General features: G+C 43.0%; 2 protein-coding genes across 2 annotated transcripts in view; one reads left to right on the top strand and one right to left on the bottom strand.

Annotated features, from left to right (window-relative positions):
* The window catches only part of dnah6 (dynein, axonemal, heavy chain 6), a 69,099-nt gene extending 61,897 nt beyond the window's left edge, over positions 1-7,202 (top strand). Inside the window, exons 73-80 of the mRNA XM_078289957.1 lie at positions 16-137; positions 814-943; positions 1,180-1,307; positions 1,575-1,760; positions 3,066-3,138; positions 3,503-3,654; positions 4,423-4,645; positions 6,990-7,202. Of these exons, the coding sequence (XP_078146083.1) occupies positions 16-137; positions 814-943; positions 1,180-1,307; positions 1,575-1,760; positions 3,066-3,138; positions 3,503-3,654; positions 4,423-4,645; positions 6,990-7,093 (1,118 nt within the window). The 3' untranslated portion in view covers positions 7,094-7,202. The remainder of the gene's footprint in view (positions 1-15; positions 138-813; positions 944-1,179; positions 1,308-1,574; positions 1,761-3,065; positions 3,139-3,502; positions 3,655-4,422; positions 4,646-6,989) is intronic.
* An 8,189-nt stretch (positions 7,203-15,391) lies between these two features.
* Positions 15,392-25,839, bottom strand: part of LOC139926402 (neuronal acetylcholine receptor subunit alpha-7-like) — a 41,251-nt gene continuing 30,803 nt past the window's right edge. The window contains exons 7-12 of the mRNA XM_071918139.2: positions 24,870-24,949; positions 24,585-24,752; positions 20,097-20,291; positions 19,264-19,350; positions 17,203-17,312; positions 15,392-15,991 (exon numbers count right to left, since the gene is read on the bottom strand). Of these exons, the coding sequence (XP_071774240.2) occupies positions 15,392-15,991; positions 17,203-17,312; positions 19,264-19,350; positions 20,097-20,291; positions 24,585-24,752; positions 24,870-24,949 (1,240 nt within the window). The remainder of the gene's footprint in view (positions 15,992-17,202; positions 17,313-19,263; positions 19,351-20,096; positions 20,292-24,584; positions 24,753-24,869; positions 24,950-25,839) is intronic.

Raw genomic sequence — 25,839 nt, 5'->3', positions numbered from 1 at the left:
TCCCCTGTGTGTAAGGTATCTACTATGCCCCAGAGTCAGACCGTCTTGAGCAATATAAGAAGTACATTGAGGGTCTGCCCATCATAGATGATCCCGAGATCTTTGGCATGCATGAGAATGCCAACTTGGCCTTCCAGGTGAGGAATAGTACTGAAACGATGTGTATTAACGATTATTATAAGTGATGAGTATGTTACAAAAAAAGGATAGAAGGCTTAAAACCTGCACACTATTGCTCACATGGTACCTTTATTCACCGAAAGATTAAAAGGACAACGTTTCTGACCTGCCCTGAAAAACTCACTGCTGCTAGGAGTGTCACAGATTATCACAGACATTCATAAATTTGCCTTTTTTTATTTCTTAATTTCTTTTTTTTGTTTGTTTGTTTGTTTGTTTCGTTTAAAGTGCCACCATTACCATGGTTTCCATGGTTTTTGCCTCTAGTTCTTGTCAGAGCACCCAGCCATAAAGTGTTGTAAGCAAAGGTCTTTGGACAGCTGATGTACCACAATGATATTTACTTTTATGCCCTAGTCATTATACGAGCAGATGGGGTTTTTTATTTATTTATTTACTTACTTATTTGTTTGTCTGGGCTGTATAAAAGTGTCCAACTACTAAAAGTCATTGTTTATGGGCCTATTCATGATTAAATCAGTGACTGTTCCTAGAGTTTATGGTTGGTTATAAAAGTCGTTATTCTATTAATATTCAGAAAGCATGAGAGTGCAACTGTAAAATATCAACAAAAGAGGATGCTTTGTGTGTGTGTCTGTGTGTGTCTGTGTGTGTGTGTGTTTGCCTCTGCAGCGTCAAGAAACCATGACTTTGATCAACACCATATTGGAAGTTCATCCTCGCTCCTCTGCCCGTGATGGAGCTAAAAGCAACGATGAGATAGTGTGCGAGCTGGCCGACTCCATACTGGCCAAGATACCTGGTACACACGCACACACACACACACACACACACACAATCCATTTTGGTCAGAATGTCTATCACAAAAACCTAATATCTCAGTGTCTTGACTGCCTGCTTCCTTTCCTGTCTGTCTGCTTGTCCGCCTGTCTTCCTGTCTGTCTGCCTGTGTTGGTTTGTCTGTCTGCCTGTCTACTTGTCTGCGTGCCTACCTATCTGTCTATTTGCCTGCCTGTCTGTCTGCCTGACTCTGTGCAGAGCGTCTGGACATGGATGAGGCGGTGGAGAATCTGTTTGTCCGAGACGACAACGGCCGCCTCAGCTCCCTGACAACTGTGCTGGGCCAGGAAGCAGACCGATTCAACAACCTGCTGAGAGTGCTCAGGGTGAAAGACAAGACATGCACACACATGCTTGACTGATAAGCACAGATACGGATATTAGCATTTGTTCCACTAATAATGCATCAAAAAGATTAACACAGAAATATAAGGTTTCAGCACAATTACTTTTTACATGCACTGCACACTGTCCCTTTGAGAAGAAAGTTTGTTCAGCATGGCTTAGATTTTTCAGACACAACTTCCCAATAGAGATTTTTTATTTTCATTTCCCCCACCTTATTATTTCCTGGTTCTTGTTGTGTTCCCCAGATGTCTCTGGGCACGCTGCAGAAGGCCGTAGCAGGTCTGGTGGTGATGTCAGAGGAGATGGAGCGAATCTACACCAGCTTCCTCAACAACCAGGTGCCCACCTACTGGGCAAACTCCGCCTACCCTTCTCTCAAACCCCTGGCCTCCTGGGTCAGAGACCTGGCCCTCAGGACTTCCTTCATACAGGTTGGAAAGCAGACAAAGGAAAACAGACACTCACACACAAGCACACACACACATGGTTGGTCTTTGTGAAGTGCCTGCTAACACTGAGCTGTGAAAATAGGTTTTCTGTTTAAACTAATTTGTCCTATTAGAGCCCATTGAAAATAATCAGAATCCATCAGAGATGAGCGCACACATATGGGAGAAATTATGATAATAGGATCCACTTCCTTGTTCAATGAGGTTTGGTATTTTGTATGCACGGCACACACGCAAACACACACACACACACACACACACACACAGACTGGTCTCTAACATATTTTTCAGGCTGAGATGGTGTGTAGAGTAGGGAGCAACTCACTCTCAGTATCACTTGACTTCCACCCACACTGACTGCTGTGTGTATTGGTTTGTGTGTGTGCGTGTGTGTGTGTGTGTGTGTGTGTGTGTGTGTGTGTGTGTGTATGTGTGTGTGTGTGTCTGTGTGTGTACGTGTTTGTCTGTGCGTTTTTGTTTGTGTGTGATCTCATTAACACAGTTTGAAAAATACTATTAACGCATGGAGCATTGTGGGATCTTCCCTGAGGCATAGAGCATCTCTCTCTCTCTCTCTCTCTCTCTCTCTCTCTCTCTCTCGCTCTCTCTCTCTCTCTCTCTCTCCCACACACACACACACACAGTGCTCATTATGTAGGGTAGTTTGATCGGGTGATGGGATGGGAGATTCATGTTTAAGCACACCATAAAGAGAAGGACAAGACTGCACACAGCTGCTATCTTCCTAATCTCCCTACTCTTCCTGCACTCTCTTTATATTCCTCTCTTCTCTTCCCTAGCATTTACTCTACTCACTTTCTTACATCTTCATCTTGCTCTCTCGCTCTCTCTCTGCACTCCCTCCTCCCCCACCTCTGCATTTGGTTCATCTCCCCTGACTGAAGTTGTTCTTCCATGAGACTGGTCTGAACGTTTGTGTTACACAATCCCCCAAATTTACACACACGCACGCACACACACACACACACACACACACACACACACACAGGAGAGTCACATTAGCTCATGGGTAACCACTGTGTCATATTGCACATGTTCAGGACCTCAGAAGAGAGAATCCACCTCATTATGCCAGTGAAAGTTTCAGTCCACACTCAGTGGTTCCATAAGTACCAGGATGCCTGTAATGCACCATGACTTGTTCAACACTGCACACAAAAACAAAACATTAAAAAATATAAATATACACTTAAAAATATACCTTTAATCACATCTCTTTCTGTTCCTCTCTCTCTCTCTCTCTCTCTCTCTTTCTCTCTCTCTCAGAGTTGGATCACACAAGGTCAGCCCAAATCTTTCTGGATCTCGGGATTCTTCTTCCCTCAAGGCTTTCTTACTGGTATAACATAACAGCATTGTTTATAAAAATTATGGTTTGGGACACAAATTGGGTCGTAGGGCTGTTTCTGGTGTTTAGTGAGCCATAATAGCAGGGCAAGACTAAATTTACTCTATATGGATCCTTGGCTGAAAAACTTTAAGAACCCTTGCCTCATAGTAATTACACTCAACATTCTTTCAAATATATGTAAAAAATATTGTGATTCATTCTCAATTCCTGAGGATTATTCTTAACTCCTAAGGTGAACTTGAGACTTGGCAGTAATCTGTTCCTCTACTACAAAGTGTTACATCCTGAAAAATGACACGGAAATGTGTTTTGTTTGAAATTATGTTTAAAATTGTGTCCTCCTGGTCTATAGGGGTGCTGCAGAATCATTCCAGACGTTACAATCTGCCCATAGATGAGCTCAACTTCCGCTTCAACATGGTGCCGGCATACAGGGACCAGGCAGCGGTCTGCGAGGCTCTCCGCACGCTGCCCCCCAACACCAAGCTGGACATGGATGAGGAGGTACTGGAACGGGCTGGGAGGAGTAAAGAGAGCAGTATTTACTCTATATTTATGCAGCAGTGGGGCACCGTCAGAGCAAGGATTTTTCTTTTCTTTTTTTTTTATTGGATGTACTTCATTCATCCGCCAAGGGAATATTCTCTTTATGCCCTCTGGTTGGGGCACAGTCAGGCAGCTAGTGCCCTTGGAGCAGGTAGGAGTTAAGTTCATGACTCAAGGACACTTCCACAGGTTTGGCTGCACAGGGCATCAAACCCGGGCCCTCAGGTTGGGAAATGACCTCACTAATCACTAAGCCACCCCTTATCACTGCTAGAGAGAATGTGAAATTAAATAAACTGTTCAATTTTGCTAAAATAGCAGCACTAAAAAGAAGAGGTTATGTTTTTGTTGGCAATGGAAAACATTGCAACCTGGACTTGAACAATAACCAAAACAGTGGTGGATGTGAAAACAAACTAGCATTCATACCAATATATCATCAAGTACCATTGCTACATACAATTACAGAGAGAGAGAGAGAGAGAGAGAGAGAGAGAGGATTGATAACTGCACTGTGTACCATAACGTGTGAGAGGAGAAATTTTGAGCCATAATTCCTTGAATATGTCTTTGGAAAGCATGTGGTGCAAGAATTCAAGTAAAGCTTTTTGGAATTTGATCTAGTTTTGCAAGGTAAACTGCATCTGCATGTTTGTGGTTTGAAAGTTCTAATCTTGTATGCATCTATGACTGACCACTAATCCATTTCATTCGTGGTTGCTGTAGTTACCAGAGCCAGAGAACGGCGTGCTGGTGCACGGCATGTTCATGGACGCCAGTCGCTGGGATGACGTCAACATGGTTATAGAGGATGCATTGCCTCGGGTGATGAACGCCATGCTGCCAGTGGTGCACTTTGAACCCCAGCAGAATTACGTGCCTGAACCTGAGCTCTACCACGCTCCGCTGTACAAGACCTCAGCCAGGGCAGGGACTCTCTCCACCACCGGTACAGACTGGATCTACACAGGAACATGCACACACCATTGTTCCTGTTCTTTATTTATTCATTCCTTCCTTTATCCCTTCCTTTATTTCTTTATCTTTATTCTTCTCTGCAAAACTTTATAGCTAAAGATCAAATTTTAACCATAAAAAATGTGTATCTTCTAAAGTAGATGATTGAATTTTGTCAAATTTGATACACAGTTCGCTTTAACTCAGCAACTGTTTGTGTAGTCATTAGATGTGGTGGTGGCCTAATGTTTAGAAGATTCCCAGTTCGAAATTGCCTACCCTAATCAGTGAGAGTAGTGATGTAGATAAAACAGGTGTTGAGACATGTTGTCACTGATTTATGCTGGTATGAATGTGCAGATATTCCTTCAACTGATATCCCATTATCCCCCAACATTACCTACCTACCTAATTCCTACCTAATTGCATGCAGCTGCTTTCAGCTAGCCAACTCAGGGGCGAATTCACAAAGAATGGATTGCGGCCGCTAATAGCACCATGAATTGCGTATCATTTGCAACGCTATTAGCTCCGTCTCAAGGACCGATTCACAAAAGATATTGCGCTAATGATATGCCAGCGCAAACGCGCCCATAACCTGTTGCAACTGAGTGCAATTTGCCCCTGTTTTGCGTCTGATTGCAATTATCAATGTGGCAAAGTATAAATGTTGCCTTTGCGCCAAGAACACAGTAGGCAGGACAATGGCAGAGAGAAAGAGAAAAATGACATTTTTAGACCGCGAGCTGCAAGTCCTGACGTACGAGGTGCAGAGGCATTCCTCAAAACTTCAGGCAAGAAATTTAACCGGGACTGCGAGAAACCATATTTGGGATTTAATATCCCAGTCTGTGAGTGCTGTTGGTGTTTCCAAACGCACACCTTCAGACTGCAAAAGAAGATGGCATGATTTGAAGCGGAGAACAAAGGAGAATGTAGGGGAGCTTTATTCATTTATTTTTCATGACACAATTGCATCCTGTCATTGCATCCTTTGTTTGTCATTGCATCTCACTGCATCCCAAAATAAACTAGAAGGGCACTCGCGAGCGCAGACCTCCACCAAGGCCAATCCAGTCTTCTATGATATGTAAATGTACAAGTGCAACCAATATACAGATCCACTCCAAAATTTAATGGGTTCTTCCTTGGCCCATGCTACACCCTTCCACCAAGTTTCATGAAAATCGGGCCAGTAGTTTTTCCGTAATCCTGCTGACAGACAAACAAACAAACAAACAAACACACAAACAAACGGCACCGAAAACATAACCTCCTTGGCGGAGGTAATAAATGAGTTTGAGCGGGGCTGTCCATGGTGCTGAATCTTTAGGCCAAAATAAGGCCCACTGTGCTGACTAGTGAGATAAGTGAAAATATTTGCAGAGTGAGAAATTGAGTTGTATTGATTGTTTGGTTGTACTGATTTATTTGCTTTTGTTTGTGAAGCAATCTGTGTTAAAGTTCTATAGTAATAATAATAATAATGTCAAAATATTATTTACAGACTGTATTTACAGACAATTTTATTTTTTAGGTCACACAAAGGTGGAATTGTTGCAGAGACATTTGCAAGGTCAATTCAATTAAATTCTCAGTTAAATCAACAAGTGATATTCTCCTTCGAAATATCCGCTCACGAGCACGCCTGGCATTACGATGCCTTCGTCTGGCTACAATCACTGCTGCCATGATCACTGGAAAGTCTGGGCATGACACCCCTTATAAATGTGCTTCAATTACCCCCAACTCTCTGAAGACGCTAATAATTTCACTCTAACTACGTGTGGCAATTAGCGCCGATCTTTGTGAATTGGACTGTTTTTGCAATGAGGCTCATTTGCATAGAAAGGGGCCAATTTTGCGCCAAATGTATGCATATTACCTAATTTAAATACGTGCAAATAGCACATTAGCACCGAGACGCTATTTGCGTGGCAGCGCAGTTAGCGGTGCATTTCACCCTTTGCGAGTGCTTTGTGAATTACACGGTTTCTTTTTGTCTTATTTGCACAGGTTTAGCATCAGCAAAAGCCGCGCAATCCTTTTGTGAATTTGCCCCTCAGTTTCTTTTGAAACTGTATTGAGTTTATTTTAAACTCATTTTATTTATCTGACACTCCTATCCAGGGCAGCTTACACAAAATGAGCAGGTTGGGGTTCATTGTTTTACTCAGTTAAACAGGATAGGAGCATGGAAATATATGTTGCTGGACAAACATTGGTTCTTGACTTTTTGGGTCCGGGACAGTCAATCTAACCACGAGGCAATGTAATGCAGAGATGGTTTCAAGATTTGTACTTTCCCCTCACCCGTCATTTCTGTCTCCCTCCAGGTCACTCGACTAACTTTGTGGTGACAGTGATGCTTCCGTCTAAGCGGCCCAGTGACTACTGGATCTCCAAAGCCTCAGCTCTTCTGTGCCAGCTGAATGAGTAACCTCTCATTTAGGACTAGCAATGCACTTTGAACACGACTGTAACACACACCACTCTGCACACCAGTGAATTGGAGCTTGACCAAGGGCTTAAGGGCTTCTTGTGGAATAATTTATGAGGATTTTCATGAAGTAATTTTGTTTCTTTATTTTGTTTTCCATTATTACATAGACGACATGATTCCGATTTATGCTGAAAGTGTACTTCAAATACAGTGCAATAAACAATTTGCAGCTAGCTCTCTGACTGATCTATCCGCTTCCTTCATTCTCTCATCTGTATCCGGAAAGATTGATATCGGTTATATTCAGCAACAAAGCCTTATCCTGCTGGCGCTCGATGAAAGTAGCGCAGTACATCCAGATCTTTGAAGTGAAGCATCGAGATAAGGCATTCCATCTCCACGCTGTAAACACCATATATTTAGACTCCCATACTGGAGAGCTCCATTCACACTGTGCGGTAACTCACTGCGATGACACATTAGAATGTGCTTACTGAAGTCTACAGTACGCATCTAGCCTCAGGGAGGGGAAAGATGGATGGATGCAAGGATGGATGGAAGCACGGATAGATGGATGAACAGACAGATGGGTGGAAAGACATAGATGTTAATGGTCCAGAGAAAAAAAAAAACTGAAGGATAGCTAAGAGGGATGAGTTGAGACAGAGGAAGGAGGGATGATCATCAGATGATGAAATGTTTCCGCCACAACCCCCACACACATCAGCAGCCTATCTGTGTCACTTAGGGCATGCAGCGCAAACACATAAAATATGGCTCTTGAAACACACACTAAATACAAGCACTGCAAGACTGGGGGCAGGGTAGGCACTCTGTCTCTCTGCCTCTGTCACATACAATTCCTCCTCTATACATTTACTGCTCCAGTAACGGTGAACAGAAATGGACATAAATAAACATTATTTTTCACACTAACCTGGGTAAGAGCCACACAAAAAGGACTGCAGTAGCTCGGGATGCAGTAGAGAGAAAGATAACTCGTGTAATGAGTAGAGTGCTGGTACACATGATAGGCATTTAGAGCTGAACACTCAAAGAATATACTTGACTGTCTATTTACTGTTGAAATACTAATAGCAGTGTAAAATGGAATTGTGTATCATATTAAATTCAAATTGATTTTGGGAAGGACATTTTCAAGCCCAGCAGAAAGAGGAAAAAAAACATAATTTATAGTCAGGACATGTTTTTCCAATCCCAGTTATTCTACATTTTCTTCGTCATCCCAGACAACAGTAATCACAAGGCAGACAGATAAGCATCCCATTTATAGCTGTTACCTGACTTCCCACTCTCCCCTCTCTCTTTCTACTGTCTATCTCTCACTCTCTCTCTCCTTTTGTCTATTTCTGTCTCCCTCCCTTTCTCTGTCTCACTCACCCAAACACACACACACACACACACTCACTCACTCACTCTCAGACATGTGCACAGACTCCCATGCACTCTTATGTACCAGACGACTTATTTGTCAGTCTGTTTTGTGCAGGTTTGGGAGCTGCAGAGGGGAGACAGATTTTGGAGCGGTGCGTGTCATGCTAAAGCTCCCCTAAAGCTCTAAATGGTGATGAGTTGTCTGGCTTCATCAATACGTGCAAAACACTTCCATTCATTAATCTCACCTCCAGACAGATTCAATCACCATTTTATATAACTGAAATGATAAACAGTTTTTGCCTGCTGCACTGTCTGCTACGTTAAATACAGCTGAATGTTGGTTGCTGCACTGCTTTGAGACAATTTCCACTGTTACCTTCATTAATTCTAATAAGCCTGTTCTATTCTAATAAACCTATCCTATCCTAGATAATAAACCTATCTAATAAACCTACATTTAGGAAGATTTAGTAAGACTGCAGTGTGAAGCAGTTTATTGGAAATGTGTTATTTGGGCAAAGCTTTGACCTCATTGTCTCCCACTGGCACCTGCACAAAAACAAGGTGTGCTGAGGACTTGTATCACATGCATGACTTTAAGTATTTCTACAATTTTTGTGTCATCAGCAACACCAGCATTCACTGACCCCCTAACCCCCTTTTTCAACTTCCTTTTCCCTGTCAATCCTTTTATAAACCAAGATTATACACTATGAATAACTGTGAATGTGCTGTACTGTTATTTGGATATGACTTGTAATGAAGAAAGAGGGGGAGGGCTTGAAGGAGGAAATGGGATTATATGCTCCGATCACTCTGAAAGCAGATTAATAATGTTTTATCATCCCTCCCACACACACACACACACACACCTTCATCCCCATGGATTAAGTCAGGGGGGAAGAGGACATGGTCGAGGTTTGAAACAGATGGGCCCAAAGGGGAATGGAGGTTAATTTTTTCATATAAGAGGAAAGAAAAGGAGTGGAGGATATGAAAAATGATAAATAGTGTGTGACATTGGGGTAGAAAACAAACAGTTGATGGAAATAGCTCTGGGACAACGGGGAAGGCTGATAAGATGGATATTTGATGTTAGTGCAGTTGGATGGCGGTTTCCAGAACATGTTTGGAATAACTAAAAGCATGGAGCTAGTGTAGGCTAGGGCGAGAACGGTCAAAGAAAGACAGAATGGGAAGATCAGAGGCCAGGAAAATAGATAATGTGGCTTTGTGCTCCAGCTGGAGTGTTGTTTGATTTGGTTAATGGTGTTGACAACAGTCACATGGATTAAGGACATTAGTTCCAGCCCGAGATGAACCGAAAATATGTGATTACAAGATAGACATGTAAAGTTTTTGGCTTCATGAGATGAGACTCAACATGGATTGGTCTAGTTTAGCGGTGATATTCAGGCTTGGCATACTAGAATAATATCCTAATTGACAAACCTATCTCAAAAGTCAAAGATGGTTTCTATTTTATATAAAGAAATTATCCAACCGCACACTGTGAGGGTTTGCTGACAATATAATCACCTCTTTATTTTTCTTATCGCATTTGCAAAGTAAAAGGAGCGAACAACGCGTTTCGCTTGTTGCTTCCTCAGGTTCGCTTACTATTCGCTTACTAATGGTTTCTATTTTGTTGAGCTGTGCTGAATGAAACCAGACTGAAGAGTGACGCTGTATGATTTCCTCAATTATAAACCAATGCCCAAAGATGAATTTTAGATACCTGAGAGAAGCATCCCGATCCTGGTACTTAGACAGGATGATTCATAAGTGAAGGAGCTACTGTATGCAGAACAATGTTGCTGTTATGGAGCTATATGAATAGACTGCTGTCTCTGAGGCTGAATCACTCAAATACAGTACAAGATGAATTGGTTAGAATGAACCGTCTCTGGCAGGCAGTGGCCATGCAGATGCTTTCCACCTCAACAACATGCAGAGGTCAGGTTGGACATGGCACGACCTACTGTAGTGCAGGGTCCCCACCTGAAGACCAGAAGGGTGTATGTGTGCGTGCAAACTCTCGTTCAACAAAGTGGATGGCCATATGGATGTCGCTGGGGGGGCAGGTGTGATGTCTTTATATTACACTAACTCCACAAAGTCCACTAAACTCTGTTCCAGCTGACCTGGCACCAACAGTGCCACCAAACAGAGCAAACATTATTCACCAGGATTACATAAAACACCCCCACCTATCGCCCAGGTGGTCTGTTCCGCCTCATGACCAGAAAGAGGAAGCACCAATGGGACAGTCTGCAGGGAGGGGTGGAGTGGGGACTCTGTCAGCTTGTGTTTGTGTGTGTGTGTGTGTGTGTGTGTGTGTCATGTCTTTGTGTGTGCGCATGGCGTGATACAGTGCAGTGCAATTCCAGTCACCAACAGCTGTCTGTCTGGGTGTAGTGAAGCCTGAGATTAGATTTGACCAATTTGAACATGTCACCACTCTGTCGAGCACCATTTGGTGTGTGTGTGTCCCAACCAATATTACAAGCAGTAAGGAGATTCCCCGCTCCCTCCCGACTCGGTCTATCTCAGCCATTCATCTCTGCTGGGAAATGAGGATGCTTAGGATGGCTGCTGTGCCTGGCTGGCCATCGACTTGGTTTTACATACCATTCCTCAGCTCACGTCAACCTATCAGCTCTGGGATCTAATGGAGAGAAGTGCTGAGAAGTTCATGGCAGTAGTTGGTAGTTTGGAACTAGAGCGAGTGCTGTGCCTGTAAACTTCTACTCAGCTATCTGGGCACATGACTAATGGCTCGCTTGGATGCACACATACACCCACCCACACCTGAAAAATGAATGAACAAAAATATGCTGTGCAGACATACATACAAACACACACACACATACACACACACCTTCCAGAGAAGAGAGGACTTGCATGAGGGGAAAAATTATTTTCAGGACAGGGAATCCTTCACCGATTTTGATCTAGTCTGTATCAGATGTAATTCTGCTATTATCAAATGAATAGTTCCCTTCCCTCATCAAACAGCTAACATTAAGGAGCTGAAAATGAGACTGTTCATCCTCTTGGATAAATAGAGCAATGAAGCAATGTTCAAGAAGGGAGGACACTTCCAGTCAGTCCCTTTTTGTTAACCAGACTATAAAACGCACTGATCAATAGAGAGAGGAGCCTGGTTCCATGAATCAGCTGGAGCCGGGCCCAGAAGATGACGTCTCCATCACCGCTACTCTGTGATCTGACAGCTAAACAGCCCACACACACACACACACACACACACACAACACATGCTACACATGAACACAAGCTTATGCTCGAGATATCGCATTTGATGCTGTGATTCACATTCCCTATTTTGCTATTGCTATTGATTTATAAAAAACATATGCAAACCCTGTTATGTTGTGGCATTCCACTTTTTTTAGCATACTAAGGCAATCACTTACTATGATTAGCCAGGCAGAAGGGAGGACATGTTGTCATTACACTGTCTGTCCAGTTAGATCAACAGCAGCAACCCTGCATTTCCTAGCCTCAGCTTACCTTCACAGAGAAGACTATAAGGTCCGACAACATTGGTGAATGAGACATGAAAGCATTTTTGTTTTCTTTTTCAATAAAGTACATTTTTTTGTGAAATTGCTTAGCATGCCAGACACTCTAATACCTGTAATTAGTACATTTCTCCTTTATTTTCATCAAAATAATCATGTACAATAGGCATTTATGTACATACTTAAAAGGAGAATAAACTACTGAGCAGAGAGGCACAGACCACAAAGAAAAAGACACTCAAGTTGACCAATAAAATAACAACACTGGTGATAAAAAAAGTAGCCTACGACTGTGCTAGCATGGCCACAGCAAGCGGTCAAACCATCACATTTCAACTGTAGCAAGTTTCACTTTGCTTAACTCTTCTTTCTCTTTTACTGTTCAATAACAGTCAAGGAAATTATGCAATTACAACACACTGCAATTTGAACCCAACCATATTACTCAGATACCATGGAATAAAAATGAAACCATGTTTAGAAACAAATTATGGTTACAGCTTAAACTTAGCTTTTAGTTTTTAATTGCACAATGTCTTTTACCCTGAATTTTTAATTTCTCTTCACATATTTTCAATACACTGTATCATTTTAGAACTTTCATCATTCTTCATTTGATAAATGCTATTCACAGGACAAACTAAAATATGCCAAATAGTCATCAACGTAAGCGAGTAACACAGAGAAATGGGCGGGGTTATCTCACAAAATATCTACATAACTGGCTGTCATCGGTTGTCAGTCCAAGTCACTCGCAGAAGACACTCCTCATCTGATGTCTCATGTGAGTCATTAAAGGTCCAGTGTTCATGTCCTCCCAGCTGTGTCAGTGATCAAGGTTTTGCATCATCCCTTGACCTATTACACAACATATTGGCTCCAGCCAAACCCCGTCTCCCCACTCTGTGTCCAGATGAACTTCGGCGGGCAAAATGGCAGTCCTAGCATGAGCCCAAAAACATTTGTATTTCTTCTTCTCTGCCTCCTTGATATTCCCTTACTGGTTTGCTCAGACCAACAGAGTTCAGTTTCCTCTTGCCTGCTGTGACCTCTGCAACGTACTATCCACAAATACAATTTGCTATGACAAATTGACCGGTATTAGCATAATAACAGTAGCATATTACATTACCCAAAACCCTATTCATGATGTTTAAACCATTTGTACATATTACACCACTGATTAGACTTGTAAAGTTGTGTCAAGATCATGGAACATTGCCTACATATTCAAAACTGGCTCATAAATGAAGGAACAAGGTGCATAAAGACAGCAGGGTCCCACATATCGCACAGCCAGCTTCCTTCCTCTCTGTCCATACATAGTGTATGATGACATTTAAATGTTTTACAGTGTGGGGACTGGCATGAAAAGTAGTCACCAGGCAGCAGCCATTTTTATGCACTTGGTCCATTGATTAAGCATAACAGCATGGGTTACACTTCAGTGGTTTAAGTGACTATTTCTACAGATGGTGCAGTGCAGTCACACACGCTGTAGCGGTTTCATCTGTCGCTCTCATCTCCCCCTAGGTCCCTCTTAGTATTTCCACCAAAATGGACAAGTGCTAGGTCAGAGAAGACTGTGAGGTCGGTTGCGTGTGTAAGAGTGGGAGCTCACATGAGTCACGTTTTTACCACTGGGTAAGAGGATCAGGGTGGACGTTTGGGTGGAGTTTATGGTGAGAAGAGACAAGGTTGAACACACATCAGTTGCATAAGGTCACCCAGTAATCCTTGTTGCATGTTGTTTGCTGGAGATTAGAGAAGAAAATGTTTGCCTTTCACTGTGTAATATGGAGCAACAGCACAAACCACTCAGCACTAGAAAAGATTAGTACCAAACGCATCTCCACTGGGGCGATGTCTCTTCAGAATACATGAAAAACTCTCTCTCAAGAATAAATATTGGCTTTCAATTGTCACTTGTTTTGATCTTGTTACTTCATTTTGAATTGTTCTCAAAATACAGCACTATTTCTATTTACTGTAGCTAGTCACACGTCAGACACAACATTATATAACTCTCAAAAGATAAACACTGATGTATTCTGAATGAATGTGACTGATTTACAAATAGCCAAAGTGTATCATATGCCAAGCATACTAAATATACTATATTTGAACAAGGAATGGAGGCAGAGAGAGCTGCTGAGACACCTTTTGTTGCTGCGCGGTTTAATAAGCTGACTTGGAAAGTGTGGAGCACTAAGTGGAATATTCTGATCTTCTCCAGAAATGAAAAGTCTTTGATGTCACAGTCAAGTATTACTTTTACTGGTAACAGTAAAACTTTCCCTGCTCACATTTATAGATATACGACTACGGTCTGGGCTGCGCAAGAGAGAAATGAGGAATCCAGTGGTAAAAATGAGGAGGTAAAGGCAGAAGGAGAAGGATGAAAGAATGATGAGGATGACATGAAAGGGGAAAGAGCGGAGTAAGGGATAGTGAGGGTAAAGCAGATCAAAACACAGTAATTACGAATGTGAAAAATGGAGAGTGATAAAAGAGGGGAAGAGGGAAATGTTGAAAGTGGAATAAGATATACAGTACAGGGTGTCAGCGGCTTTCGGTAAAAAATGTAAGACCAAGTTCACCACAAAAATAACTTAAGATGCAGTAAAATATAAAAAACTAGCATTACTGGAATACAGGCCCGCATGACAGAGTTGGATAAAGCAGTGCACTGAGGGAAAATAAAGAAAAAACACTTTCAACATTTCTAAATCTATATTAAAGACACGAAAGCTACTGTATATTTAACTGTATTGACTGCATGTAACTGTTGAAGACGTTTGAAGGCCTTGAATTTAGCTAACGTAAGAGATTTTCATGACATGCAGACCCCTTGCACTAGTGAGAGGAAGGAATACTTGTAAAAGAAGCAGAAAATAAAGAGTTGGGAGTGTGAGGAGTCTATATTGATGAGATGTGAAGCACAAGCGGTGGCAGGTAAATGACGTGGTGCAACGGGGATACGTATGAAAAGTGCATCAGTGAGTTTCTACACCATTAACTACTGCATGTAACCTCAACCGCCTACAGAGCACATGCTTACTGAGCCTAAGGTGCTATCAGCAACTACAGCTAGGGAAGCCACCTTGAGAAGGAAAAGCCACATCATCACCATACAACCATACTGTACATTACTGACAACTATATCAAAATAAAGGGAAAGGTTTGGTTTTGAAGTGCCATAACTTCTAACAACAATTTCAGAATGACTGGACGTTGTACGGCTTCACAGAGTAGTAGTGGGGAGGCTTGTGTGACACAGTTGTTTTATTTTATCGTGTTAGGACTTTTAGTGTTTGGCCTCTCGTTCTCTCCGAGAGGGAAGAGGTCGGTCTTATGTGAAGTCTTTGGACACGGCCTCGATGAAATTGGGAGCCGACATGAGGATGGTGAAGGTGCAGATGATGGAGAAGAGGGAGAAGGCCACCAGGCACAACCGATCCACCACCGCCGCCGCGAACTTCCACTCGCTGCAGATCGCCTCGCCCTCGTCCTGCTCCCGGAAGCGCCTGGCGATGTACTGCACCTCCTCCAGGATCCGGGAAATCTCCGGAACCTGCTCCAGCAGCAAAGTCCGCGCCTGCTCCGAGTGGACGTCGTGCGGGGACGAGCCGTTGGTGTGGCTGCCCCCGCCGCCGCCGCACACCACCACGCCTGAATCGGTGCTCGGTGGGAAAGCGGGGTTGTCCGTGCCCATCGAATGGTAGCCAAAGTACAGGTTCATGTTCCCGTTGGTTGTGGTCGACTGGGTGGACGCCTGGCCCGGTATAGTGCTCATCTGAATGCTGTTGGTGCTGGTGTGGTGAGCCGGAGGGTGGGAGTACTTGTAGGCGTTGTTCGGGGGGCTGCCGGCACCCGTGGCCGTCTTGCTTTCCTCGCCGGGCTTCTTCATGCGGAGGAACCAAGCGCACCAGTTGAGGAGGATGACCCGCACCTGGATGATGAGGCGGGGAGTGGGTGACACAGGCAAGAAGGAGAGGAGGTATAGGTGGAATATAGATGAAGAGAGGGACGGTAAGTTGAAAAAAAGAGATCAGGACGGACGTGGCGAGAAAGAACAAGACAGGTGAGAGGAAAACAAAAAAAGACAGAGTCTCTCACAGAGAACTTTGACTCGCCAATCGTATTTGAAACAGACTAGAATTCCCCGTTGACTCACACACACAGACACAAACACACATCTGCAACGCTTCAGACAGACACACAGTGACAGTTCTGACAGATCACCAGACAAAAACACAGTCACTGTGACATGGGGGTGTCCTAATGGGGCCAGACATAGTAAGTTTAGACCTGTCTGGTGTGTGTGTGTGTGTGTGTGTGTGTGTGGTTGGGTATAAGAGAGAGAGAACAAGTGAGTGTGCCTTCTTTTTGAGGCCGTCTCTGCTTTATTGTGCATTACATTTACCAAAAGACAGGATGTAATATAACAAATCCTTTTACCGTAATCCAGGACGAGCATCCATACAGAAGCCTGATTCAGATATTAAAAGAATGATGTACTAATCCACAAATAGTGACTGTAGAAGATATCAGGCTACACCTTCATAGATTTTTCATTTATTTTCGGTGTCCCAGGGCCAACCTAACATCAAAACACACGATGCACCCTTTTGTCCACTATACCTCATGGCACCTTTGTATGCATCCTTACACACTTCAGGCTGGGGCGAGGGGCCCATACGGATTTTTTAGCTGACACACAACACAGAGGTGACAAAGATAGCGTTCACATTCTTCATAATTTGTCCACCAGTAGTACAGCAGAAAGTGTTAACTCTGTGTGTGAGGTTGTGCTGGGTCAGAACTCTGATTGCCTCCACTTCACTAAGGTTTTAATGTGATACTTAATGTAGTTTACTTTTATTGTTAAGATGTTGTTTAGATGGGATATGCATCTACAGTGTTAACTATGTTATTTGAGGAGAGCCACATTTTTGAACAAAGCCACTTTTTTTCTTTTTAAATAGAAAAAGCAGCCATACAATTTTGTAATGGAAAGTGTTTTTAAAGCACTAAAGATGTGCTTAAAAATTTAATTATTAAACAGGTTAAATTGTTTAAGATGCAAACTGTACTGCACTATACTACTTTAAGACTGCAGTGCGAACTAATGGTTGGGTATAAGAAACTATGTTAACATACCCATTTCGGCATCTTCCCTCCATGTGGGTCATGGTGGTGGAACTGCAGAACCAGGACTGTCACCACCACAGACAGGCCCACGATCATCATGGTACTAGCAAAGTACTGGGCTGGAAAAGAAAAGAGACATCAATTACACGTACAGTAAAGTATATAACAACATTTTTTATTTGGGTTGGAGAACACAAACTGAAATCAATCATTTGCCAGTGAAGTTTGCATAGAAAAGCCCATATAGAACAGAGAAATGAGGGATGAGAATAGCATTTTGGCAGGACTAGTGTGGTGTAAATCAGTGAAGTTCTCAACGTGGGGTCCGGAGACCACCAGGGATCCTTGAGGGGGTTCCAGGGGGTCCCCAGCAAATTGATGAATTGTTAAATTTCAGCATTATTTCAGTTAGTTAACACAATTAGACAATGTAGAAGGATGACTATTTTGGTCATAGTTTCACTGTTATCTCTCTACCTACAATACAGATAGTCATGGAATGCTGGACAAAAAAATAAAAATATTCTCAAATTTGGGTCAGAGAGACAAAATCTTATCAAATGGGGGTCCGTGGCTCTAATGTTTAATAAATTAGGGGTCCTTGGTATGAAAAAGGTTGAGAATCACTGACATTTCTGCTGTGGTAAGTAGGAGAAGGCAGTCAGTCGGTCGGTTGGTTAGTTAGTCATTAGGGAGTTCATCACTGTCAACAAGCCTAAGGTCATAACACCAGAGGGGTCGGTAGCAAGGTGACTAACATTTTACTTCCTGATTTACCAACCAACCAAAACACACACACACGCCTGGAGGCATTGAAAGCCACAGAGACATGAAAATGCACACACACGTATGTAGGCAAGCACATTCACACACAAACATAAGAGATATTCCCTCTTGTTCAGGTTGTGACATGAGCAATCCCACAGAAAGGCAACATCGTCAAATTTCAGTTTACATTTACATGTCAAGCTGTGATTAGAGCTGAATGAAAAAGTGACAGAATGAACTCTGTGAAGAGCGTTTAATTTTGTCTTTGATCTATCAGTTCTGCTCCATCTGCACTGTGTTGATGTGTCGGCTCCAATAAAGGGGAGTTTGCTAATGGCTTCGTTTTACATCAGTGAGCTGCCAAATGATCCTGACCAGCATCTCTATCCCAACCCCTCTCCTTCCTCATTGCCTGTTGCTCTTTCTCCTCTGGTCTGTATCGGAATGGCCTCACACAACCTCTCTCTCTCTCTCTCTCTCTCTCTCTCTCTCTCTCTCTCACACACTCACACACACTCTGTCTCGCTATCTCTCTCTCTCTGGAAAATAATTTTTAATGGCCTAGTATTTCAACAGGTCAACCCACGGGCAAAACCTTACACCAAGAATAATCTTTGTCAGAGGGCACACACACAGACACAGACACACACACACCTACACACACACACACACACACACACACAGACGTATAGGTCAATCTACCCAAAGATTATTCAACTGCAATCTGCCTGAGGTGTGGCTATCTAGTCAGTCAGATTCTATAAGACCTCCAACCCATCCCAGCCAGCCATCTGCCGGGAAATTGATTCTTTACATCCATCGTCCTTCCCAGGTTATCTGTCTGACAAAATACTGAAGGTTAATTGAGGCAAAACCCCCATACTGACCCACCAACCTGGACCTTCTATGCTCTTGCATTTCCCAGCCATTCCAACCCAATACGTAATCATTGTTCCCTGGTGAAGGCCAGACTAGACCACAACACGTCGGTGCAGTGTTTTTAATTTGTTCTTGCCATGTGAAATAAAGGCATGTTAATTTTTGCAAAGAGATAAGATGACAGAGTGCCATGGTCATATTTTTTTTTTGCTGGGAACTACTATTTTTGACTGGCTCTTACAAAGATTTCCCATGCATTGTCTTGTTCCGATGCACCTAATCAGTGTAGAAGTTCTGGTGCGAGCTTTACAGATTATCATGAATGAATACTGCCTGTCTGTCAAAAGTGGCAGATGATCCCCACAATTGGCAGGCATTTGGAGACTGTCAATCAACTGATTAGAGAGCAGACCTGTGTCTTACCTATGAGAGGAACGGAGTCTGAAGTGGCAGGCATGATCTCTGCTACCAGCAACATGAAGACAGTTAGAGACAGCAGCACCGTGATGCCTGCAGAAAGAGATAGATGGAGAGACGGGCAGAAAGACAGATGAAAAAGGAGAAATTCTTTCATCACAGGCAAGTTTTCTCTCAAAGGGGGACTTGAGAGAACACAAAGTAAATGCGGATGATAGTTTCAAAACTGTTATCATGAAAGCAGCTGTGGACTTTTTTTTTTTTTGAATATTCACTCCTCTTGCTAAAGTCACCTCCCCTCAAGGGAATACTGTTATATATTTACTCCGACTGTGTCTCGTTGAATGGCATTTTGAAACAAGCTGGCATTTTCTAGTCAAGGTGATTATCTTGCTGTGTTTATACCAGGGCTTTTATTCATCTCGTAATGAATGGAATCTAGCACAAATGCTAATTCACAGCCATAATGTCAGCATTAGCATAGAACAATGAAAAATAAATGGGATAGCAATAGCATTGGGACTTATTGGGCTGAAATCACCAATGCAGGGAAGAGAGATAAATTTGTGTCTACATACTGTAATCGTGTTTCATTATTCCTCTGTGTTAGTCTGTGTGTGTGTGTGTGTGTGTGTGTGTGTGTGTGTGTGTGTGTGTGTGTGTGTGTGTGTGCGTGCGTGCGTGCGTGCGTGCGTGTGTGTGTGTGTGTGTGTGTCTCCCGTCTGTCTTTCTCTGTGTGTAGCTGAACTGAACTTCCATGCAGTATACTGTGCATTTGGTGTGGCTGTATGTGTGTGCAGGTGTGTGTGTGTGTGTGTGTTTATGTGTGTGTCCTGTACCCAGCGAGATCTTCTCCCCGGAGTCTGCAGGGAGCAGGAAGACGAGCAGGGCCAGACCAGAGATGAGCACGCAGGGGATGAGCAGGTTGAGTCCGTAGTAAAGCGTCCTGCGGCGCATGGTGACCGTGAACGTCACGTCGGGGTACGGCTCTTTACAGCAGTCGTAATACAGCTCATTACGCTTGGCCGGCACGCCTGGGGGAGAAATGAAGAGGTGTGAAGGAGATGGGAGTCTTAGGTCAAAACATGGAATTATAAAATGGATAGTTCCAGTCCTCAGTTCTCATTGGATGAGTCACTTTCGAAGCCGTTGTAAAATACCCAATTAATGCACACCTGTGACCGCATAACAGTTGATTTAAATGTTAATGTGCTAACTGAAAATCATCACTCATACTGGTATTTATGCGTAGCTTAGCAGCCACTTTGTTTGGCTACTGTTCAAAAACTATATTGCTTGGTGGAAGAATAGCCTCTTATGCTTATTTAACTATTATTGATTGAAAATAAAAGAGAGAAACAGGCTTGTGGTCAGCGATTTAAATCCCAGGACAGGCTGGGAAAATGTAGGTGAGTAAAGTAATTGAGAAATGCTCTCCCCTCCGTCAACACCTGCTGTCAAGGTGTCAATGAGCAAGGCACTGCTCCAGTAGAGCTCAGTAGCCAACAGTAGAGGACTGTGGTTGTACTGGGCGGCTCCCAGGTGTGCATGTGGGGAACTGTGTGAATGTGAAGCAGGGTGTTGCTGGAAAAGAGCAAGCATGCTCAGTCGACTTTTCTTGAATGAAACAGACTGAATGAGTTAGAAAAATTCAGTTTTTTCTTAATACAATGATGTGTTAGACCTTTTTTTTAATAAAGGCACAAAGCCACTCAACTCTGTTTCCCTCTGTGGCTGAGAATGCCTCTTAGCTGATAAAAGCACAGTTTCTTGTGGTTTATTACTTAAAACCACATACACATACACATATGCATACACACAAGGTACACTGAGGCCAGTGGGGTGCGGACTGAACGAGAGTCAGGATCGGTCATCTGCGCCTCATTAACCTCTCAACTGTATATCTCAGTTTCAGTAATTACTGACTGGGAACCAGTACACTGACTGTGTGGTGAGCTGAAAAGCATATTTATTTACACTGACTGTTGGACTTACCCCCAAAAGGGGAGGAGTGACTCTGGAACCAATCTAAATTTGTGTTATGTTTGGTTTATTGTTGGTGCTGAAGTTAAAGAATGGGCTGAACAAGTACTCTATGTCTAGTGTCCCTCCTATCCTTAGACTGAATAGTGTTACATACTCATACCACAGACACACACACACACACACACACACACACATACATAGAAAAAGACCATAACCTATTGTGACAAGCAGGGAAGGAGCCAGGAGAAGTGGACAAAGAGACAATTAAACCTTTCTATGCATTCTTGGCCGTTCCTGTGGAGGGATGAGGTTGAAAAACAGTGCAGGCCAGAAAGTGATTTTTCGAGAGCCAGAAATCTCAGCAGCTGGCAAAGTAATCATTGGTATTGATCAACCACCCTATCAAACCCCCCACAAATATATTATGGTCATTTTGTGCTATGGGACAGTAAAAATATTTCACCTTTAAAACCTAACTGCACAAACACAGACAATCTTTACTTCAAAACCTTCAGTTTTCTCGGTAACTTAAAATCACCCCGCCATCCCTCCCAAAACCATCCTAAATACACCCACTGATTAATAGCATAATGCTCATAGCTCTGGCCTCATCTGTTCTGTCTTGTTGACACATCCACGTCGACTGGACTAATCTGTCTAATGCCCCAGTCCCACAACACAAATCAATATCACCTTGGACTGGTCAAAGTCAAACACGACCAAAAAACTCTCATATGTGTGTGTGTGTGTGTGTGTGTGTGCCTATCTTTTAATCTCAGCATGAGAGCTATCCTGTGGCCAGATGATTGGTAAGCGTGCTTTTGATAGATTTCACACACACACAATCACATCAAGCTCGACCACAGGTAGTATTATCTTTTCCCTTGATTAAAAATCAACAATCTGGAAACTGTGTGTGTGTGTGTGTGTGTGTGCGCATGTGTGTGTAGGTGTGTGTGTGTGTGTGTGAGTAGGTGTATGTGTGAAAGACAAAGAGAGAAAGAGAGACAGTCAACAATCAGTTGTGAGTAAAAATCAACCTGAACTGCTCTCAATGCAATCAGCTTGAGCATCGTTGTACAGCTGTTTCAAGTGTTTAGTGATTCTGAACAAAGTCTAGGTCCGCAATCAGCACCATATTCAAAATACGCAATCTCTTTCTAGTGTGGGGTTTATGTGAGGTGACGCAGATTCAATTTAATTTAATTGATTCAGTTTCATTTAATTTAAATTGTGTCAACTCAAAACTTAAGAGAAACAGCCGTTGTTAACTGTCTATTAATTTGATAGATTGCAGCGCTGCAGAGGCTGCATCCTCCACATCATCTGTGTGTGTGTGTGCGTGTGTGTGTGTGCATGTGTGCTGGCATGGGCATGTTCTGAAGCACCAGGACAGTGTGTGTTCCTGGCCTGCTTGCCGCCCGGCTGTGCCCAAATTAAGTGAACCATTCCTGGGCCAGCTGTCACCCCCTCCATTCCTCCAGCCAGCTGGGTACATTCACTTTGTATATGGGTATGGGGCGCGCGCGCGCGCGCGTGTGTGTGTGTGTGTGTGTGTGTGTATGTGAAATCTTGGCTGTGACTGACACCCAAACTTGGGTTACAGATGATTTGAACTTCTCATTTCCACATGGAGAGAAAGGGGGGAGAAAAGAGAGAAAGAAACAGAGAGAGGGGGAGGGAGGGAGAGAGAGAGAAAAAGTCAACATATACTTTATTGCCATTGTTATCTTATCTTGACTTTGACCTTTGCTCTGTTCCTTTATTTCTCAGAGAAATAACAGAGAAATAAAGAGACAGCGAGGACAGAGTCAGAGAAAGAAAACAGGTTAAAAGGAGAGACAGAGTGATGAATTGAGAGACTGGAGATAGAGGAAACCGTGGGCGTCGTTAAGCAAGCCAAAGAACTGCAAGGTTAAAAGTCTATTGACAACTGCCTGAGATAAATCCACTAAGTGCTTGATTCGTGCTGCTACGTGATCCCTATCAATGGAATAATTCCCTCAACACAATGGAACCCACACAGCCTCTCATCCAATAGTTCTCACGCTTATCCAGTATTAGTCACGGCACATTTTGCTCAGGCACAAAAGTCCAGGGCCCAATGACACATCAAGTAATTGTTTGGGAAAGGTCACATAAAGCATTTATTGTCATCTAAGTGGGGTATTTGGAGCTGTGTTAGCCTACCTGTTGCACTATGTTGTGCTGTATATAAGATTCACATGTGTCATACAGCTATATTTGTCACATTGCCTGAAACGTCCGTGCGGCAATAGAAGAAAGCGTAATATGAGTGCGGTCCTGGATCTTTCTTTATACTATAAGTAGGGGAAACATCATGTCATATCATTTGTTTAACTTTCATTTTCTTTCCACAAAGGTTTAAGGCTCAATGGCAGGCGCCCCAAGGTGCTGTGATACGCTATGAGTTGGGAAGCTCTTCTAAGTTCAACAACTTAGAAGAGAAACTGAGCGCCAGCAGCAGCAGCATACTCCAGGCTGTCTCTAGCACCTGTTGACTAGGATCGATAGATAGAAAAATGTCTGCGGGAACAACATATTACAAGGAAGTCAAGAGAGCCAAAACACCTGCTCCTGTCAGAGCTGCATGACATTGACTGGTTGTCTAACTCCAGGGAATATGACACGACTGTCTTTCAGTCCCTGCAGCAATTCCCAATTTTATGCTCTAGCATGTACTACAAATATTCTAAGGATTTTCAGTGTCACACCTCATGTTTGTACATTATTGTACATTTATTGTACTTGGTAATTAAAATGATTCAGACTCTGTTTTTAATTACTGATTAAAATCCGCAATTAAGTGTTTTTATTTACAATAATCAGAGAGAAATGCCAGGAGGGACAGATGTCTGATTTATGTTTGCTCTATCTCATAGGCCCCATTCTTCACAAGGTATATAACTGTATGTATTAATGCCTTAACACATGATTGGCGATTTGCTCTTTGCTCACCGAGAGGGGAGGCGCAGAGCAGAGTGCTGAGGCAAAGCCAAGAGTAAAGAGAATGAACTTTTCGTCCATTGCCATTGTTCTTGTCTGAGTTCTGGCTATGTCACATCCAACTGTTTTCTCAGTGGTTGTGGTCTGAAAGGTCACCGACAAACTGGGTCAATGTTGAAATTGATTGAACTTTGAGCACAGTGGCAAGGTGGAAAGTCCGAGTGCGTGACGCCCAATGTGACGCCGCCGCGAGGTTGGGTGTCAGCGCGCTCTTCACAGGAAAACAATGGCTCAGCCGGCACAAAGTGATTTTACCGGTGGACATGTGAAAGCAGCTTTAGTGTGTGTGTTTGCCTGTTTGCCTTTCTTCTCACCTACGAGGTCCCACTCCCCGTTGGGTATGTAGGTAGAGATGTCCACGTCCATCATCTGGAGGTCCAGCAGCCAGCCGTTGTGGGTCCAGGAGCCAAACTTCAGGTCGCACTTCTGCACATCGAAGGGGAACCACCGCACATCGATGTAGCAGGTACTCTTCAGGATGCCTGGGGAGTGACAACGTTAACAACCATGGCAACGGCCATCTGAATGAGTCACATTTGGACCACGTTGTCAGCGGAGAATAATGTATAATACAGTGGAGAATATCTTGAATGTCTTACCTGGTGGGATGTACTGGCAGGATCCTGAGGCATTGACCAGCACATTGGTATGGAACGTGGCGTCAAACCGCTCATCCGCACTGCAGGGAGAGAAGAGTGGTTGGATTTAATATAAAAAACAGGAGAAACACAAGAAAAGAATTTCAAGGGAATGCACAAGAAAACAAGGAAAAGAAGCAAGAAAGGAGAAGAATGGGGACATGAGATTGATTGAGAGATAAGTACAAAGGTAGAGAGACATGAAAAGAGAAAACGAGTGAATAAATGACAGGCGAGAATAACGGTGAAAAACAGAGGTAAAAGAAAGAAGAGGCAAGGGGGAGGCAGTGTTTTATTTTATTTATCATCATCTCATACAAAAGGACTTAATCAAACATGGCCGTCTGCCATCGAGCCGCCCTTCAAACAGACTGGAATTATCTACACATCACTCAGAAACCGACATACACACAGAGAGAAGACACACACATGAGAATCAGAAAGAAATGCACACAGAAGCACAAATCATCCCTGAAATATTGTCTTTTATTTCAGAGTTTTGAACTTTTGAACTCTTCCTGACTGGTTAGAAAAGCATCTTTCTCTCTGCTTTGTTGCAGCACGTACAGCCATTACAGTGAGAGGAAAGCAGGTCAGAAGAAGTCCACATTCATCATTCCTGATAAACCGATTCCTGTTAACAATAGTTTCCAGAGAGACGGATCTCAAAAGACCCCAAGAGCTGCTGCATGCAAAAATATTCATTAATGGCTATTTCGAAAGAAGGGGAGACTTGAAAGGAGATGCCAAAGTATACAAAAAATTCACTAATTGACTCATAGCATATTTACCACTTGGAGAACATGAAGGATAAAGCCATCAAGCAGACATGAATCCCAAATTCAATCCAACCTAGAGTAAAGGCTGCCAAAAAACAACAGCGCGATGTCGGTAAATGTATTGTATGTTCTAACACAAGATTATGTCTCTC

The sequence above is a fragment of the Centroberyx gerrardi genome, chromosome 3 (genome assembly GCF_048128805.1).
Source record: "Centroberyx gerrardi isolate f3 chromosome 3, fCenGer3.hap1.cur.20231027, whole genome shotgun sequence".
In the NCBI taxonomy this organism is placed as follows: domain Eukaryota; kingdom Metazoa; phylum Chordata; class Actinopteri; order Beryciformes; family Berycidae; genus Centroberyx; species Centroberyx gerrardi.
This window is presented reverse-complemented; position numbering and strand designations above follow the sequence as displayed.